This window comes from Mus caroli, chromosome 14, assembly GCF_900094665.2.
Source record: "Mus caroli chromosome 14, CAROLI_EIJ_v1.1, whole genome shotgun sequence".
Lineage (NCBI taxonomy): Eukaryota > Metazoa > Chordata > Mammalia > Rodentia > Muridae > Mus > Mus caroli.
Window position 1 is genome coordinate 27,829,131 of NC_034583.1, and position 17,983 is coordinate 27,847,113.

The window sequence follows — 17,983 nt, forward strand, 5'->3', positions numbered from 1 at the left end:
GTTCCAGGTCTCTTTCCACAACTGTCATTACCTGTTTGAACACAGAAGCCTTGGGGTAATGAGGATGTAAACTGATGTAGTTCACATAAAACAGTCCATTATTTGATTTGCATAACATTGTAGAATAAATCATTTTGTCTGAAAGGATTGTTATTCAAATCACTCTTGCCACTGTCCCTGCTTAAGCTGATTACTTCCGCCTCCTTTTTCCTTGGCCAGAGACATACAAGCTCTGAATGGACATGACCTTGCACATGCTAAATCTGTAGCCCCAGGTAATACCAGAGAACACATCTTCCAAGGCCCCGACCACGGTGCTTTTGTGCCTCTTGCCCCTCAGTTCTAGCTTATAGACTAAGGAGCAGGCATAGACAGCTTAAGGTGTGGAGATTCTGAGGCAGGCTGCACTCATTTTCCAGGGAGAGAAATGCATTTAGAGTAGCTCTGCTCATTTTTTTTCATAGAGTTAACCAACCAGTACAGGAGACTCCTGATGGGGCCCTTTTCTCCCAGGGCTTAGCTTAATCTTGGTGCTCCTGGGGTAATGGAATTTGAATAGAAAGAGGTCCTACTGATAGGAGAAAGTTGGATTCTTGACAGCCATTTGGCATGGGAAGCTCTCTCTGGAAAATTTGTTCAATTGGTGTGAACATGTTCTGTGTATCCTGACATGGAAAGGTTAGAGGCTAATAGATAACCACAATTGGGAGTTGATTTGCACTGCACGGCTTCACACTCCTTGCAACTGATTCATCCATCCTTAATTTGAGGCAGGTTAAAAATACACTAGGTTAAGAAACTATTCAAGATCTTACTCTCAGATATACAGGAGTAGCAAGCCAACACAAATCAGACTCGACGTTTTAGTTGGTGGTGGTGGCGGTGGTGGTTGTGGTTTTCGGTGGTGGCAGCAGTGGCGCATGTGCATGTGTGCACATGCAGGACCTTTTAATTTTATGTAACCCTGTTTGTCATATCTTGGGCCTATTTTTTTATGCTATTGGGGTTCTGTCAGAAAAATAAAACATGTATTCCTATGTGTTCTCATGTGTTTTGTTTTGGTTTCAATTTTGATTTTTTCTTTTCTGTTTATTGTTTTGTAGACAAAACTTGAAGGTGGGTGGGTCCTGAGGTGAAGGAAGATCTCAGAGGTGTTGAAGAAGGTGAAAGGTTATGATCAAAATGTATTACATGAAATTCTCAGCATATAAATAAAGATAAAAAGAAATATCCATTCCTTGGGTTAGTCTTCATCCTAAATACTTAGATGGTGCATGGCCTCCTAGCTGCACTAAAGGCTAAGTTATTACCTGTGCCCTACCTCCACTCCACATATACAGGAATAGCAAGGTATTTTGTGCTTTGAATGTCAGTGCTGTAGGCATTGAACTAAAAGGCTTCTCCTGCTCACATTTTTCTCCATAGGACTTTGATTGGAACACCCCACCAAGCTATATTTTTTCTCTGGCACTAGGTAGAAAGTGTTGTCTCTTTATAAGAGATTCTCAAATTCCTGTATCCCTAGGGCATTCATATACAGGAAGTTATCCTTTCTCTCCAATGCCTGAAAGACAACACATGCCTCCAGAGCACCTGCCTGGGCCAGGACTTAGATGATGTTAGTAAAAGGTCCAGGCTTTCCCTATAGCTGCTCAGAATCCAGAGTTAATAGATCTGGAACCAAGACAACTTGCTTGAGTCCATGGTACAACTTAATTTTCTTCCATTCCAAATGGGTATCTTACAGTACTGAAGAGAAAACAGAAAGGAAGAAAAATTGCCTATCGAACTAAGCAGTTCTTTGAAGGGAACTCAGAAACATCACTCAATAGCTTTCTTCCTATGGAAACCATAGGCTGTAGTGCAGGCAACTGGCTCCTCTAGACTTCTACAAGTTTTGCTGGCTGCAAGGGAGACAATATTGTTTCCTCAAGCCCTAAAAGCATCTGAAACTCTATCCAAGGGTCTCCACCTTACACCCTTCCTTGTGCCTTTATACCTTTTAGGGAGGATGATGATGGTGTATAAATACCTTCACCAGCCAAGTTGTGGAACTGACTTTGGTTAGGGAAGACAAAAGGGTCATTTCCCATAGCCAAAGCTGCATAGGAGATCCTAGCAGCAGTGAATGGCTGGAGGTACAAGCTTCATGATGAGTAGAGCCAGGCCTTGTCCAGATGTCCCGGCTCTGAGGCCACACCACAGAACAGAATGCTAGGTATGGCAGAACTGCTTTGAGATGAACCTTCCACCATTCTCTGAGTCTGTCTGTTTAGTGGGGAATGTTACCTGCCACTGCCACACAATTATACAATGAAAATAGCCATTTCCAAAAAAAAAAACTATCTAAAGCAATCCAACTGTATATTATTTAAGAAGTCATCAACAGTGATAGAGTCCAAGGTACTGGAGCCCAAATATTAAGTATAAAATATTATTGTAAAAGTTTTATACAAAGAAAGGAAAAGTTTTTCCTTATATAAAGAAAAAAAAACCCACAAAAACAGATAAGGCACACACTGAGGAGAACTGTTTACAGAGCTACCTCAACCCTGATATGAAATAATTTAACAAATAACTTGAATTTGGTTTGCTATATCTATAGGTTACCCTTAATTTACTGTGGTTCAACTATGATGTTTGACGTTTACCATGGTGCAAAAGCAACATGCCATCGGCAGAATTTAATCCTTCAGATTTTTAGTCTTTTCTTGAGAAAGTGCCTCTGTGGTCCTATTTTCTGATAATAATGAGAAGCAGAAGAGAGCTACTCTCTTAGACAGCTGCAAAACATCAGCAGAAAGCACCAATCCTCTATGCTAAGTGAGGATGCCTGGTAGATAAGGTAGCTATATTGTTGACTGGTAATAGTTTCAATTTGCAGTAAGACTGTTATGATTTAACATTATAAGTTGATGAGCATTTACAGCTTTCACATTGTGGAAGGAGCTGATAGAGGAATGTCATGAATGGTCTTGAGCTAGGCAGAACAAAGGATAACATCTCCACCCATTTCCCACCACTTTTCCTCTGGTGTTGGCTACTCAGAGGTATTCTTATCTTTGAAGTACTTCCCAGCACTGATGAGCTAAGTTATATCTCTGGGAGGTTGCACATCACTGGAATCATGGGTATTTTTCAGTGGCTATTCAATTACTTCCAATGTCATTTCCATTTATGACACCAAGCCAATTTCTGTAGTGTTCCCTCACCCTCTGACCAGTCTGTTCCCTGTCATTCAGTTTCTTCCTGGCCTGAAATGAGTTCTTCATTGATCCATGGAAGTTGTCAATTTTCTTGTCTTAGGAGATGTTCTGGAAACCACAGTATGTGTCTTACCAGAAGTTAAGAACAGTATGCCAAGCCGGGGATGGTGGCACACGCCTTTAATCCCAGCACTCGGGAGGCAGAGGCAGGTAGATTTCTGAGTTCTAGGCCAGTCTGGTCTACAAAGTGAGTTCCAGGACATCCAGGGCTATACAGAGAAACCCTGTCTCGAATAATCAAAACCAAAAACCAAAAACAAAAAAAAAAAAAAAAAAAAACCCAAAAATACCAAAAATAAACCAAAAACCAAAAACCAAAAACCAAAACAAAACAAAAGAACAGTATGCCAGCTGTGAACTCATGGACCTTTAGGCAGTAATGATTTACTTTTCTATAAGGCAGGGAGTGATGACACAAGGACTGAATTACAGGGTATTTTAGTTCTTTGCCCAGGTGAGAAATAATGACTGACTCTTCCTAATATTGACTTTGTGGTTGGCATCATGTGAAAGGAAGAGAGCTTAAGCCCTTTGGTCCAAGTGGCCTCCTGATGGGGAGGCCCTGTCCTTTATCCCCATAGGAGCTCAAAGCTCTGGGGTAACTTCGGCTTTGCATGGTCATTTCTTCTTCCTTTTGGAAGCATGCCAAGGCTTCTACATCTCTTGATATATTTAAAATACCTACAACATAAACAGGTTCTGTTCCTTTCTCTGACATATGCTTTGAGCACTAGAAAGCTGGCAAGATTGTATTTTAGAAATGAGCTTTGACACGGTATTTTTGTTGGAGTCTGAAATCAGAAAGGGCCAGATGTAGCCACCATCTTGCCTGAAATGTTGGTATCCAGAGAGTCACAAATGGCGCTGCAGCTCCTACCCTTATTTGGGAGATGAGGTAGCTCATTTTCTGGACAGTTATGCACTTCACGGGGGGGTGTGAGGGAGGACTAGGGAAGCAGATGACATCTTCCTTAAGCTCTCTAGCATAGTGACCACCGTAATTCATTTGAACATTGATGATACAACATTAGTTTACTTGAGAAGAATTATTGTAGTCATTATATTCTTTATTTGTATTCTTCAGCAGATAAATAAACCAAAGGTCTTCTGTCATGTCCCCCACTGTAGTGAGACAGGGTCAAGGGTGAGGCTACCCATTTGGGAAGCCATAAGTCCTCTTGACACCTCTTGTCCCTGCTCCTCCTCCCACTTAAGCTCCAATGTCCCATTAGCTGAATGGGAATATCCTTCCTCCCAGGGATGAACTAAAGATTCTCCACAGAAAAAAAAATAGGTTGCCAGGTGGGACATAGTTGCTTTCCCACAGCTTTTGCACACAGACTGCAGTGGTTCTAGGAGCCTCTAACATTCATGGGGTTTGTGGCATCAAGCAATGACATTATTCTAAACCCGATCTTCTGTGTGTAAGGCAGGGGTGGCAGTATCAAGCCTTGGAGGGATGTGGATTCAAACTGCAAATGCATGGGGCACATTAGGGGATCCAGGGCATTTCCTCTATTTTCCTGGCACTCTATTTATCTCCTCCTGTGTCTGACAGCTCTTCAGAGCATCTTGTCATGGGGTTGCCCCTGGGCATGTCAGGGATCCTCAGCTGAGTGTGGGGGTGTGGAGGAAATTCTGATGCTTGCTGTCTGGGTCATTGCTATATACAGATTAGTGTTCTAGTGTATGGATTCCCCTGATAGTCCAGGGTTGACCATCTGATCGAGGGAAGGTGGGAGCAATAGGGGAAACTGTATGGCAAGCTCAATAGGCCTACCTCCAGGTTTCCAAATTTTGCAGCCAGCTGTCCTCAACACACTCTTAGGATGTCCTTTGACCTCCCTGTACTTTCTCTCTCCAGGACAAAGAAGTGAATCTGGAACAGGTACACCGGCGCATCAACAGCCTCATGGATGAAGACATTGCTCACAAGCAAATTTCCCCAGCGTCCATTGAGCTTTCTGCCCTGGAGATGGGGGGCCTGGCTCCAAGCCAAGCTTTGGAGCCCACGAGGGAGTACCAGAACACCCAGCTCTCAGTCAGCACCTTTCTGCCGGAGCAGAGCAGCCATGGCACCAGCCGGACACTGTCGTCAGGGCCCAGCAGCAACCTGCCACTGCCACTGAGCAGCTCAGCCACTATGCCCTCAATTCAGTGCAAACACAGGTCACCCAATGGGGGACTGTTTCGACAGAGCCCGGTGAAGACCCCCATCCCTATGTCCTTCCAGCCCGTGCCTGGAGGCGTCCTTCCAGAGGCTCTGGACACCTCTCATGGCACCTCCATCTGACCGTGTCGCCTGCCCTCTTGCCCGCCCACCCACCCACCCGACCAGCAGAGCTTTTTAATACAAGAAAATGACAACACAGTCACCACACACACACACACACACACACACAGACTCTTTCATTTTTCTTGTACATACGTGTAAATAATGACAGAATGGAGTGGGGTAAAAGTGTATTTTGAATATTCCCAATTTTCGAAGTCAGTAAAAAAAAAAAACAAAACAACAAAAACTGTATGAATGACTTTGTAAATTTTGTTCTATATGAATAAAAAGGCAAATTACTTGTGATCATTCTGAAGTGCCAAAGGAGCCCCCTGTTCCTGGGCCTTTCTGAGGGCAGGAAGAATCATCGGAGAAGCTCCTGGCTGCTGGGGAGAAGGAAGACATGGAAGAGCCCCCGAATGCTGCTTGCTGCTGTACCCACAGCTTTCCCTTGTGTCCTTGTCTTACAAGCCCCTCATTCCTCCTTCAGTGTCCTTGGGTAGGTTCAGAATGTGTCTGAGTCTGGAGCCCATGTTGGGTGGGCCCATCTGTTCCCCGAGCTGTAGGGCAACCTGCCCTAGACATGGCCCTAGACAATCAGGCTCAAGATGGTAAGGTCACTGTGTGTCACAGTGTGTAGCATGCAATTGTCCCCAGGGCCTCAGAAAAGATGCCCATATTGAGGTCACAATCTCTGAGGCTTTGATACCGATGTGTTTGAACAGCATATTGTTGGTCTTTTTAAAAAAAAACAAAAAACAAAAAACTCTTTTTCTACTCAGAAGAATCAATTAGAAGAGACTATATAAAAGGAGGGCAGACCCCATCTAGTTAGAGATCTGACTGGCCTGGGTGGGACATCTTTGGGGAGAATTTGAGGGATGGAGGGATGTGAAACCAGGTGAAGATTCTTTGCTTGAATTAGGATCCACAGCTCTGAGTGAGAGAAAGTGTGGTTACAGACGCAGAGAGTAGAAACATCAGAGTCCCAGGTAAAGGTTTCTATAGAAAAGTGTTGGTGGAAGTGTCTCCACGTGATGGGCAGACTGAGAATAAACAAGAGGGACTACATAGAGAAGAAGCTTGACAGTTTTGAGAAACATAGCTGGGTAATGTTTGAAGCAAAAGACTCGTCTGCCCTAATGAAGCTATCCAGAATCCTTAAAGCCATGGCTTTAGCTCTTTATGATGTCAGCTAAACAGGACCAGGTTTCGGCACAAGCCCCTTCTTCAGACTTTACTGCCTTTTTTTCCACCACTAGATTAAATGAACCAGACCACAGCAGGGATCCTTCAAGCGAAGGCATCTGACATTCTCTGAGATGGTGAATTTGCTGGGAAGTCCTGTTTCATAAAACAAGGCTAACTTAAGGATCTCTATATTGCCCTTTGTGGGGTAACTAAACTGTAGAACTGGAAATGATCCATCAAAAGTAACCTGAGCTGTGCCACTAAAAGTCCCTCCCTCCCCTTTTGAAGACCAAAGCGTCTCTAAATGCCTACATTGCTAGGATGTAGAACATGACCCCATCCAGCTTCAAGGGTATAGGACTCATCCCCCAATCACAAATCGAGGTGTAGAGATCTTGGAGAAATATGAAGTCCTATCAGTTGCTGCTTCTATCTGTACTCATATAGAGTTAATTGAGAGATGTATAACCATGAGGGTGAAAACTGGCCTAAGATGAATTTACCTCCCCAAATCCATAATGATGTTAGTGAGGATAAAAGAGTGGCTATATCACACAATCAACTAAAAGCACCAGATGAAGAGGGTGTTTATAGGTATGTTACCTTTGGCTACTGGGATGCCATGCTGCTAGTATAACTAAAGAGACCTGTTCACATTTCTCCAGTTGGTGTGCAGAGCTTGGAGACAGGTGTACATGGCAAAGCCTGGGTGGGCTCCCATCACCCTAACAATGTACAGGCTTTGCTTTCATTTCATCAACATGTTGGGCAGCTTGCACTGGAGGATTAATTTTCATATATATAATCTCTATTTTAAAAATCAAACTCTGGTCTCACTGCCTTATCTTACACCTGTCTGTATCCCAAAGATGACTTAGTTTCTTTGGTATATCATGGATATGGATGTCTTTGGTTCAGAGTAAGAGACTCTGTGTGTGTGTGTGTGTGTGTGTGTGAGAGAGAGAGAGAGAGAGAGAGAGAGAGAGAGAGAGAGAGAATCTTTATAGGAACAGTGTAATGCCTCGGGACATTAGTAACTCCTCACAGTATTTAGTCACTGTATTTATGTCTTTTTTCCCTACCCTTGGTATGAGGGGAAATGATTGATATTCAAGCAAGTTCTCTAGGGGGAGACAACAACCATAGCCAGATTCTTTCCAACTCAGATATCTGTGTCAGCTCAGAATGTATCTTTTTCATGCTTTGCTCTGTGGATTTATAACTGTTTAGACTCTTCCATACATTTTAGGTATATTTTGTGCCTTCAGACACTGCAAATAATAATCAGCATTTGGATTAAAGTTGTTTAATAATAAAACATGTCTACTCCTAATGCTCTTATTCTCTGGGATGAGGTGTACTCTGTCTGTTTCTGGGTGTGCTGCAGCCAGGTATTGACTTCTGCCTGTGGCCATGCACAGTTGTTGGGGAACTTTACTCAGAGATTCATGGGGATAGACCTTGTCCTTTTTACCCTGTGTATATCTGCTGTCCACTGATACCGGACAGTAGACAGTAGGAGAAAAGACTGGATAGCAATTCCAGGCTTTGGTTAGTCAATCAATTTCCTTTAAAAGATTGAGTTCTTGGAAAGCTCTTGGGGAGAATTGGGCCATAACACACATTGTATATGGGCATTATTTCTCATGCCAGCTAGCTACTTTGCTTTTCTTATCTCCGTGTTCTCTCTGGCCTCAGATCACTCATCCATCTGCATGCTTATCTCTCATGGGATTACTATTTGCCTTCTCAATGTATGCCATTTGTGAGGTCTGTGTCTTCCTTTCTCTCAAGGGCATGCCCTATACTTAGCTGTCTCCCTGACTGGACTCCTTCCCTACAACCTTCCTGATGTTTGTATTTCCCAGCCTTACCTACATTTCAGTATTCTCTTTGATTTCTGGAGCTTCATGGAGAAAAGAACATTGGGTAAGTTGGGATGATCCAAGGAAGTCAATTTTCATGAAAAAGGACTCAATTTCTGGAAACCCAAAGAAGAGTACCAGGCCCTTACTCTTCCAGCTTTGAAGAAGTTGTAAGCTTTTCCCATATGGGGACATGGTTTTCAGACAGGAGATGTGGACAGAGTGGAGACTCTCCCACATTATGTACACAGACAGGGCCAGCTATAAGAATACTCTAAAGTTCTCTGCTTTTGCAAGGAAAAAAAAATGAAGCCCCACTCTTAAACTCTATAGCATACAAACGAGGTCAGGGGAAAGTTAATTCTCGACTTAGTCAAGTTCTGGAAAAGGAGAAATGACATATAAAAAAGGGGAAAAGACCACCAGGTCTCACAGCCTTGACACAGTTGGTATTTATTTTCTATAATACACACATCTACTTCTTCATCTAATAACCTCTTGCTTTAATAATTCCAAAGAAACCATATTAAATATTTCAACATTATTAAATATTATAATTACATCTTAAGTATACTTAAGTATCTCACATAATAAGAGGTATGGAAAGCATCTACTGGGTAACTTGGCTCTCTTGTGCCTTTACCTTCATAGGTTATTTTTTCAGTAAGCCTACATTTTCAAATATTAGTGTTTACGAATGAACACCCATATCTTAAAGCCTTGTCTTGTACTCTTAGATTTGACAAGACCAAATTAGATAAAGACTAAAAAAATATTAACCCACCTTTCCTGGCTATGGATATAATAAACAAGGTAACATGTCTTCATGCAGGACTTTCTAATTCTTAAAACACTCTCTTATTTCATACCATTACAGATTTTTAGCGAATGAATTTATACTTGATTCTTCTCCTCAGACAAAGAGATTCTAGATAATAACTCCTTTACTTGTCAGTAATCTTCATCGTTGCTATATTGTTTTCTCTCTTAGCAGTGTTTTAGTCAGAATAGATAAGTTATGAAAGGACTGCACATGGCCCCAATATAGTAGGTGAGCTTCTAGACACGGCCTAGGAAAGGAAAGGGTAATTATCAGTGTTGTCTGATAGCCCTCAAGCCTCACAGCCTGAACCAGATACTGAGCTCCAGTGACAGCAGGGATCTTCTTTGCAGTGAGAACAGCTCAAGCCATGGAAAGGTGAAATGACAACGGTCAGAGTTTGAAAGAAAGACTATCAAACAGTACCCCTGAACACTTCGGGTGAGGAGTTCAATGGTATTCAAAGAGCAGTTAATGAGCCGGGCGTGGTGGCGCACGCCTTTAATCCCAGCACTTGGGAGGCAGAGGCAGGCGGATTTCTGAGTTCGAGGCCAGCCTGGTCTACAGAGTGAGTTCCAGGACAGCTGGGCTACACAGAGAAACCCTGTCTCGAAAAACCAAAAAAAAAAAAAAAAAAAAAAAGAACAGTTAATGATGGCAGATTCTAGCGTGGAGTTTCCAGGAGAAGAAAGTGGCATGGCACAAAGAAAAACCAAGTATTCACCAATAAATTGAAATTTATTTACACTCAAAAATGTACCCAGACACATTGATTGGCATATGTGCATACTCAGGTATAAGGACCTAGATCCATGCAGACATGTTCATCGTATCAGTACATATGTTGCATTTAAAAAGCAGAGTCATAGGCTTGAGTAATGCAGGCAGAGGAGCTATGCTCACCAGAGCTGGAAAACAGGGCCCATGGATGCTGCTTTAGGGCGTTTCTGCCCAGTGCACAGCTTCAGTGTAATAGTAAACCAAGCAGTTCCATGCAGTCAACTGCTAAGGTACAAGGCTTTTCTCTGAAAAAGTGGCTTCATTCCTGCCAGGCATCTTGGTATATACAGCCAACCCTCTTGTTATTAATTGCTTACTTTCTTACTCTAAAATTCTGATTTTTTTCAGGTCAGCGAGATGGCTCAAAAAGAGAAAGTGTTTGCTGCTAGTCCTTGAAGACCTGAGCCCAATCTCCAGGACAACCTAGTAGAAGGAAAGAACCAACTGTTCTTTCCTTCTGGCCTCCACACTTACCATGGTGTACACACACACACACACACACACACATTAAATATAATTTAAAAAGTCAACAAATAATTTAAGAATTCTGATTTTCTTACCAGAATCTCCAAAATGTGAAAAAAGCCTATTCTTCAAGCTATCTCTTTTCTATGGTCATATTCATATCAGTAATCATTTTATTGGTGTTGTATCCGTTTCCAGGGAGCCTACTATACTTTATATATGGAAGCATTCTCTTCCTTCTAGATCATCCATTCAAGACAGATATTGTCAAAGAGAGGAAAACTTAAACTGAAAGGTGTGGTACCTGGTTAGTGAATATACTTACTCTCCTGAGGAAGATGCTGTTATCCACTGGACCCAGGTTGATCTTCTCTGTCCCAAAACATAGTGTCATGGGAACCAAAAGGTGTTTTTAGCATCTACATATAATGCTTTCTCTTTGGTGGCCCCAGAGTGTACAGGTAAAGGTTATGGCAATGACTAATTTTGGTTGCCAACTTAGTTATACTGAGTAGCACCTAGATTAGTGCAACATACTTCAAAGTATGCTCTTCCCAAAGGACATTAACTAAGGACGAAGATAGGCTCTGCATATCAGTGGTCACTTTGCTAGATTGGGAGTCTATATTTAACAGAGAAAGAAAAAGAGAAAAAAAAACACTCACTCTGAAGTGAGTCTGTTACTCTGTCCTTAGCCACTTATGGATACAGTTGTGCTCCATTATACTCTTTTATGGTTGATTGAAACTCTGAGCCCTAAGAAGTATTTCCTCTTTTTAAGTTGTTTGGTCAAGTATTTTGCCACAGCAATGAAATATATAACACATAAAATTGGTACCAAAGAAATGAAGTCATTGTGATGAAACCTGACCATGTGATTCAGAAGTCTCAGGAACAAGTTTGTTGGCGGTGAGGTGTGGGAGGGGTGGGTAGCACATGGAAAAGCTTCAAGATGATGGATAGAGAATTTCTAGGGTGTTGGGAGAGGAGCTTAGCAATTCTGATGGGATCTCCAAAGACCAGAATGCCAATAGGGTTGCAAACCAAAAGCACTGTGTTTGTGAAGTTTCAGATGGAGGTGAAGACTGTGGCACGCTGGAAAAGAAGCTATTCATAAGCTGGTAAGGATGGTCTGTCTGCACTTTGTCTTTGTCACAAGACCTTGTTAAAGACAAAGGAGCTACTTTATTTGATGGAAGAAATTTCAAAGCATGCCAGCATGCAGGCTGCCACATGGATGTTGCTGGCTGGTTTTAGCCAGGTCCACAGAGATAATCATGACCAGGATGCATAGGAAAAATCCAAGGACTGCTAAGGTGATTCATCGGTAAAAGTGCTTGCCACCAAGCCTGATAATCTGAATCTTATTCCCAGGACCCACATAGTGGAAGAAGAGAACTAACTCTCACAAAATGTCCTCTGGCCTCTACAAGGGGGCCATGGTGTACACATAATACACAATAAAATAAGTAAAATTTAATAAAAACATCTTTAAGGAATTTGAAGGCATTCATTTTGACTAGAAAGGAAGTGAATGTAAAGTTGGGACCAAGGAAAATGTGTATGCTGAAGAGACCGAGGCCACGATAAAGAAGCCAACTGACCACTTTGCCCTGGAACAGTGTGGCTGATACCCGAGAGCATCTAGGGAACAGGCTGGAGCCCACCCATCTTAAACTCAATGATATAGAAGCTTTAACTTTTTTGCAAGATGACTTGGTTTTGAAAAGAGAACACTGCAGACACCTGCATGCCCAGGGCCACCTAGAAAAGAAAATGTTCCCTAGTATTCAGCAACTAGCTATTCAGAAATCCCTACAGCTATGGCTGTGGCCCAAGAGGGTCTAATTACTGCCCAACCTGGTTAGTGGCAGGCCTTAAAGTCATCCATTTGACGTTAAATTTTTTGTGTGTGCACAATTCAAGAGTTTTGAGGTCATATAGGATATTCCCAAACTTCCCAGGAAAGCCAGACAGGCAAGCAAGGAGGCAGGACTCCTGCAGGCAGCCACTGATAGGGCAGTGTGAAAAGGAAAGGCTGAGTTCAAGGTGATGACAACAGGCATTAGCCTTGGCAGGATCAGGGAACATCTGCTGAAGAAAGCTACAGGCAGTGAGCATGCCCAGCCCAAGAGAGGGGTCATATAGATTGTAACCTGCAAGGCCATAGGGGCAGGGCTGCATTGGAGGCCTGGGACTCGTACTACATCATAATGTACTCCAGATTCCATCCGTGGGGCTTTGAGAAACAATGGTTTTCCTGCTGGAGTTTGGCATTCCTTTTGTCTCACCCCTAATTTCTGTTGAGAGTGCCTACACTAATGGCCATTTTCCCTTTTCTTCTTTTATTAAATACATGGTTCCAGCATGTGGACCAATGCGATCAGTACTCTTGGTACATCTTTCTTCTCAGCTAAACCCTTTTGCAAACACCCTAATGGACACTCTTGTGTACTCCCTTTGGAATGAGAGTGTGTGGGTTATGCCATCGGATATTGAAAATATGTTATTTGCTTCTACCTAAACAGGGACTTATGAATGACTTTAATCTTAGAGAAGACTGAGATTGGGACTTTGAACAATGTTGGACCTGTTAAGATGATAGCTAATTTTGAAAATGATTTGAAGATTGTTTCATTATGAGATGGACATTAGCATATTGGGAGCACAAGTGAAAGGAGAAACCTATTCTCTCTCTCTCTCTCTCTCTCTCTCTCTCTCTCTCTCTCTCTCTCCTTGACATGTTGTATACTGCCTTGCTATGCCTCTTCTTCTCTGCCATGATAGAGTGAAATCTCTAAAGCAATGGGCCTAAATATTAACCCATTTCCTATTATGTTGTTTTGTTTAGGTGGTTTTTTTTTTCAATAAAATATCTGACCAATATAGCAAGTATCCACTTGTATCTTATAATGACTAACATAGAGTAAAAGCCTCATTACTGTCCTCAAAGTTGGAATGGGCTAGGTATTTTTCCTCCTAGAGGCTTCCTCAGCCAGAAGAGGCATCAGAGTCTTCCAAGCTTTACCCAGACAATGAGTGGTTCCTCCAAGTGTCTCTTATTGTCTTCTTAAGAAGTGTCCTTTCCTTCTCTAGAAGAAACTATGTTCTACTCCACAGGAAACCCCAGGGTCCTCCAAAGACATTGGAGTTCTCTCTCATAATAGGAATTCCCCCTGAAGGCCCCACAGGGAACCTAGAGGTGCCAAGAATCCTTGAGGAGGTTTTCTTTGAACATGCTGAGCACATCCCCCACCCCCAGAATAGGGTTTCAAATCTCTGTTTATTCTTAAACTCCTCCTATCAAAGCTTTAAGTTAATGTTCTTAAATGTTGAATGTTAGGCAAGCCCCTGCACCTCGCAGCCCCTCCCTGCATTAGTGTCTGAGTATAATTCCATTTTAGTTGGTAGTCATCAGAAGTGAAGAAGAGAAAAATTTTCACAAGTGTGAGAGAGGTGTGGGGACTGCAATGACCCTTGGGACACGGATCCCACTGTCAGGCTGTATGGGAACTGGCCAACAGAGGGCCTGTGGCGCAATTCCACAACAAAAACAGGTGGTCACAATGAGACGTGGAGATACGTGAATATGAATAAATTACAATGAACTGTATGTATTAAAATGTCCCAATGAATCTCATATTTTGGGATTCCAAGTTATAAAAAGTGATAAAATATGTGATAGTAAAGTCTAGAAGCCTCTTTCTGTAACTTAGAGTGACAACCTGAGCATATCCTAGCTTACCCTGAATCTCACTGTTTCACTCAGATAATAATGATAACAATCTCATTGTTTTTATTCTATGGTTAGGAACCACAAAAATAAGTAGACCTCAGTGAATGCTTTCTCTGTGCTAGGACTTTCCATTTCATCTCACTGGATCTTACTACTGTCATCTATGGTTACCAGTGAGAGAAAATGAGGTTCAGAGACATTTTCTGATTGCCATACATAGTATATTAGTGAGGTTGGTGGCTATAACAAAATGCCAGAGACTAGGTGGCTTCAGACAGCAGAAATGTATTTCACCAGTTCTAGTGTTTCTAGCGAGTGTCTATTTCCCAGCTCATTGTTGTTACCTACTTACAACATGGAGATTTATTTTGTAAGAGTTGTAAGTGTTCCCATTTATGGCCTCTGGGGGACTGTCGCCTAATAGAATTAGTTTGTGGACTTAAGATTTCAGCTCACAAATTTTGAGAGGAGCTGAAGGACAGAGACACCAGGCACCTTCATAGATGCAAGTGTCAGCACCATGCCTGGAACACACGGGGAACAGGAAAATATATCCATGCCCCTTGGGTGAAAATATATTACATATCACATATCAATGTGTGACCTGGTTTTACATTTTGCTTTGGACTTTACAACTGTATGACTTTTTCAACTGGAATGATCCACAACTGCTAAAATACAACCGCCTCAGTATACACGCTTCTGTCCTCTGACAACTTTTGTGGAAACTTAGCAATCCCAAATGACAGTGTAGACTTAGACAAGAGAAGCTGCACGTCCCCTACTTCCTGCAAGTGAGGGGATTTTCTTTTCCTGCATCAGGGTAGAGCTTAGTGAACTCTTATGAGAAATAGTATAGCTTTTTCCCATACAGTAAGTCGGACTAGAACCAGAAAGACTTTGCCTAAAATCTTTTGTCACTAAGCACCTGAGTATCCATTGTCCTGATTCTGTACCCTCTCCATTGTCTTCTCAGCATAGGATGTTTCTGGTGCTTTGAGTTTGTTTGAAGTTCTTGTAAGGTACCTTTCTAAGTTGGCCCTCTCAGCTGAGTGTTCCCATGGTGAATTGCCCACCCAGAGCCCTTGTCTTTGGACATAAGGTGTCAATCTTGGAGCTCAGCCAACTATTTTGTCACTGCATTTCCCACGCAGAGTACTCAGGCAGATGTTACGAGTGTTCTATAGGGATAAGAAAAAGCAGTGTTTTTTCTTCAAGACTCAGAACTGGTGTGCTAGCCTTGGGCCTCATCCTTGTTTTGGTGGGATCTCACCCAGTGAGATACTGGTGTGGTATCAGCCAGTTCCTTCTTCCCAGGTCCTGAGACCTGCTTCCATGTGACTGATAGTGAATAAATACTAGTCTGTCTTTGCTGGGGGAAGATGGCTTGATTGGGAGCAGATCAACCAGTGCCCTCTCAACTTCCCAGCATGCTTATGGTAGAATGCAGAGAAGAAGCCAGTTTGCATTTTGTTGGGGCTTGGGAGGCAGCATCTCTAACATGGGCAGGAGCCTTAATGGGGGCTCCTGGGGTGGGGTCTAAGGGGTAAGAGTCCTCTGAGGGGTAAGCTTCATAGTCCTATATTCTGCACTACAACTGATCTTAAGGAGCTTCCTGAGGTGACCACCATTTATGGGTACAGTGGGAAACATTCTTTTTGTCCCCACTGTTTCTTTGGGGGGAAAATAAAGGCCCATGTTCGGAGCTAAAAGAATATGTATCCTGGGGTCTTTTTACAGTTATTTTTCTCCCCAGATTGTATTTCAGCTCCTTCCTGGACTGAACCCCTTACTGGTTTCATGTTTTTCACTCAGAAACCTATCATCCGATGCAGCTAACTTACCCAACATAGACAGTGCTGGTGGTATGCAGGAGAAAGCTGTATTTGGGCTGTGCTTTCACAGTAGTGATTCAGGAGGAAAAACAGAGATGACACCTCGACAAGGAGGGATTTTAAGAGAGAAAATATTCAGAAAGATGAACACAAATAAAACCCCATGGCACATAGAGAAGTCCTCAGTAAGTCCTGGGCTTAAAGTCCTGGAGGTCTTGCCACTATGATAAGGCTGATGAGCTACTGAGTTCTACTCTAAGAATGAGACTCCAAGGGTGACTAATACACAGGGACAAGCTAGGGAAAAAATACTCTGTCTACATTGATCCCAGTGTCCTCTGATTTCTTGTAAGGCCCAAGAACAGTCTAATGAGCCCACAGACCAAGGAGCCCAGTGAGGCAATTCATGATGCCCAACTTTCTAAGAGCAAGATGGAAAGGAATGAGGAAAGAGATAGAAGAAATTAAAGGATAAAAAAAAATGAGTTTCACTACACCATCAGATTGGTCTTTAAAAAAATATTAGATATTTTCTTCATTTGCATGTCAAATGCTATCCCAAAAGTTCCCTATACCCTCCCCCCCCCAGGCCCCCTCTACCCACCCACTCCAACTTCTTGGCCCTGGCATTCCCCTGTACTAGGGTTTGAATTGACTGTATAACCCAGGTTTCTCTCAAACCCACGAGCCCCCTGCCTCAGTCCCTAAATCAAAAATTACTGGCTTCCATCACCATATCTGATCAAAATAACTTAACATAGCAGGGGAGAGAGAGAGAGAGAGAGAGAGAGAGAGAGAGAGAGAGAGAGAGAGAGAGAGAGAGAGGATAGCAATTCAGATTCACCTGGATTATATGCTGATCACCTCCTAGAACTAACCCATTCTTTTCCTGGTGAACCTGAGACTGAGAGGAGGCAAAAGTGACCTGCATGGCATTCATGGAGAAAGCACACATCTGCCCCTTCATACTGGGGTGTGTGACAGTAATTTTACCTGCAAGCAGGTCTCAGGTCTAGGGAGGAGGGTCAGGCTGATATGGTGAGATCCTACCAAAGCAACTGGGTATAAAGCTAGCACACCAACCCTGGGATATAAACAAAACCACTACTTTCCTCTGTCCCAAAAGAAAACTCTACCCAAACTGGAAGCAAGCATTCTGCATGGCAATGTACAGATGAAATAGTTGTCTGAGCTTCTATGGAACAGGAACTTGTGAGACTGTTCCTCTGTGTGTGGCCCAGAAGGATGAGGAGGCATGGCGCTCCATACTACACCATGTCGTGAAAGCACAAAGGTGTGCCCTTGAAAGCAGGTTCTGCTGTTTTCTAGCTACATAACCATAAGCAGACCCCTTAGCCTCTTGAGCATCAGCTCACATATCTATGGAATCTCTACAATGGGACAGAAATTCTGTTTTAAAGTATGAATGAAGAAAGCTTGAAGCAAAGCACCTCCAGCTGCCATTAGAGTTTGGTATATATCAGGTGCTCAACCCTTGGTGACCATTCTTGATATAGGAAATATGGTCACAAAGTGCCCAGTTTCAATGCCATAGTTTTAATATATGACTAAAAGAAGTTTTAAAATATACGCAGAAAAGCTCACAAATCAAAACCACACAGCCCAATTCATTTTACAGTGTGAGTTCTCTTGTGTAACCCTCAATAAAAATAAGAATAAAATATACGCAGACCTCCCAAAGCCTTCCTGTGTTCCTCTCTAGGTGACACCTGAAGGACCCTAAAGTAGT

General features: G+C 42.6%; 1 protein-coding gene across 1 annotated transcript in view; it reads left to right on the forward strand.

Annotated features, from left to right (window-relative positions):
• The window catches only part of Grid1 (glutamate ionotropic receptor delta type subunit 1), a 733,627-nt gene extending 727,780 nt beyond the window's left edge, over nucleotides 1–5,847 (forward strand). The window contains exon 16 of the mRNA XM_021181815.2: nucleotides 5,131–5,847. Within this exon, the coding sequence (XP_021037474.1) occupies nucleotides 5,131–5,559 (429 nt within the window). The 3' untranslated portion in view covers nucleotides 5,560–5,847. The remainder of the gene's footprint in view (nucleotides 1–5,130) is intronic.
• Nucleotides 5,848–17,983: the final 12,136 nt, after the last annotated feature.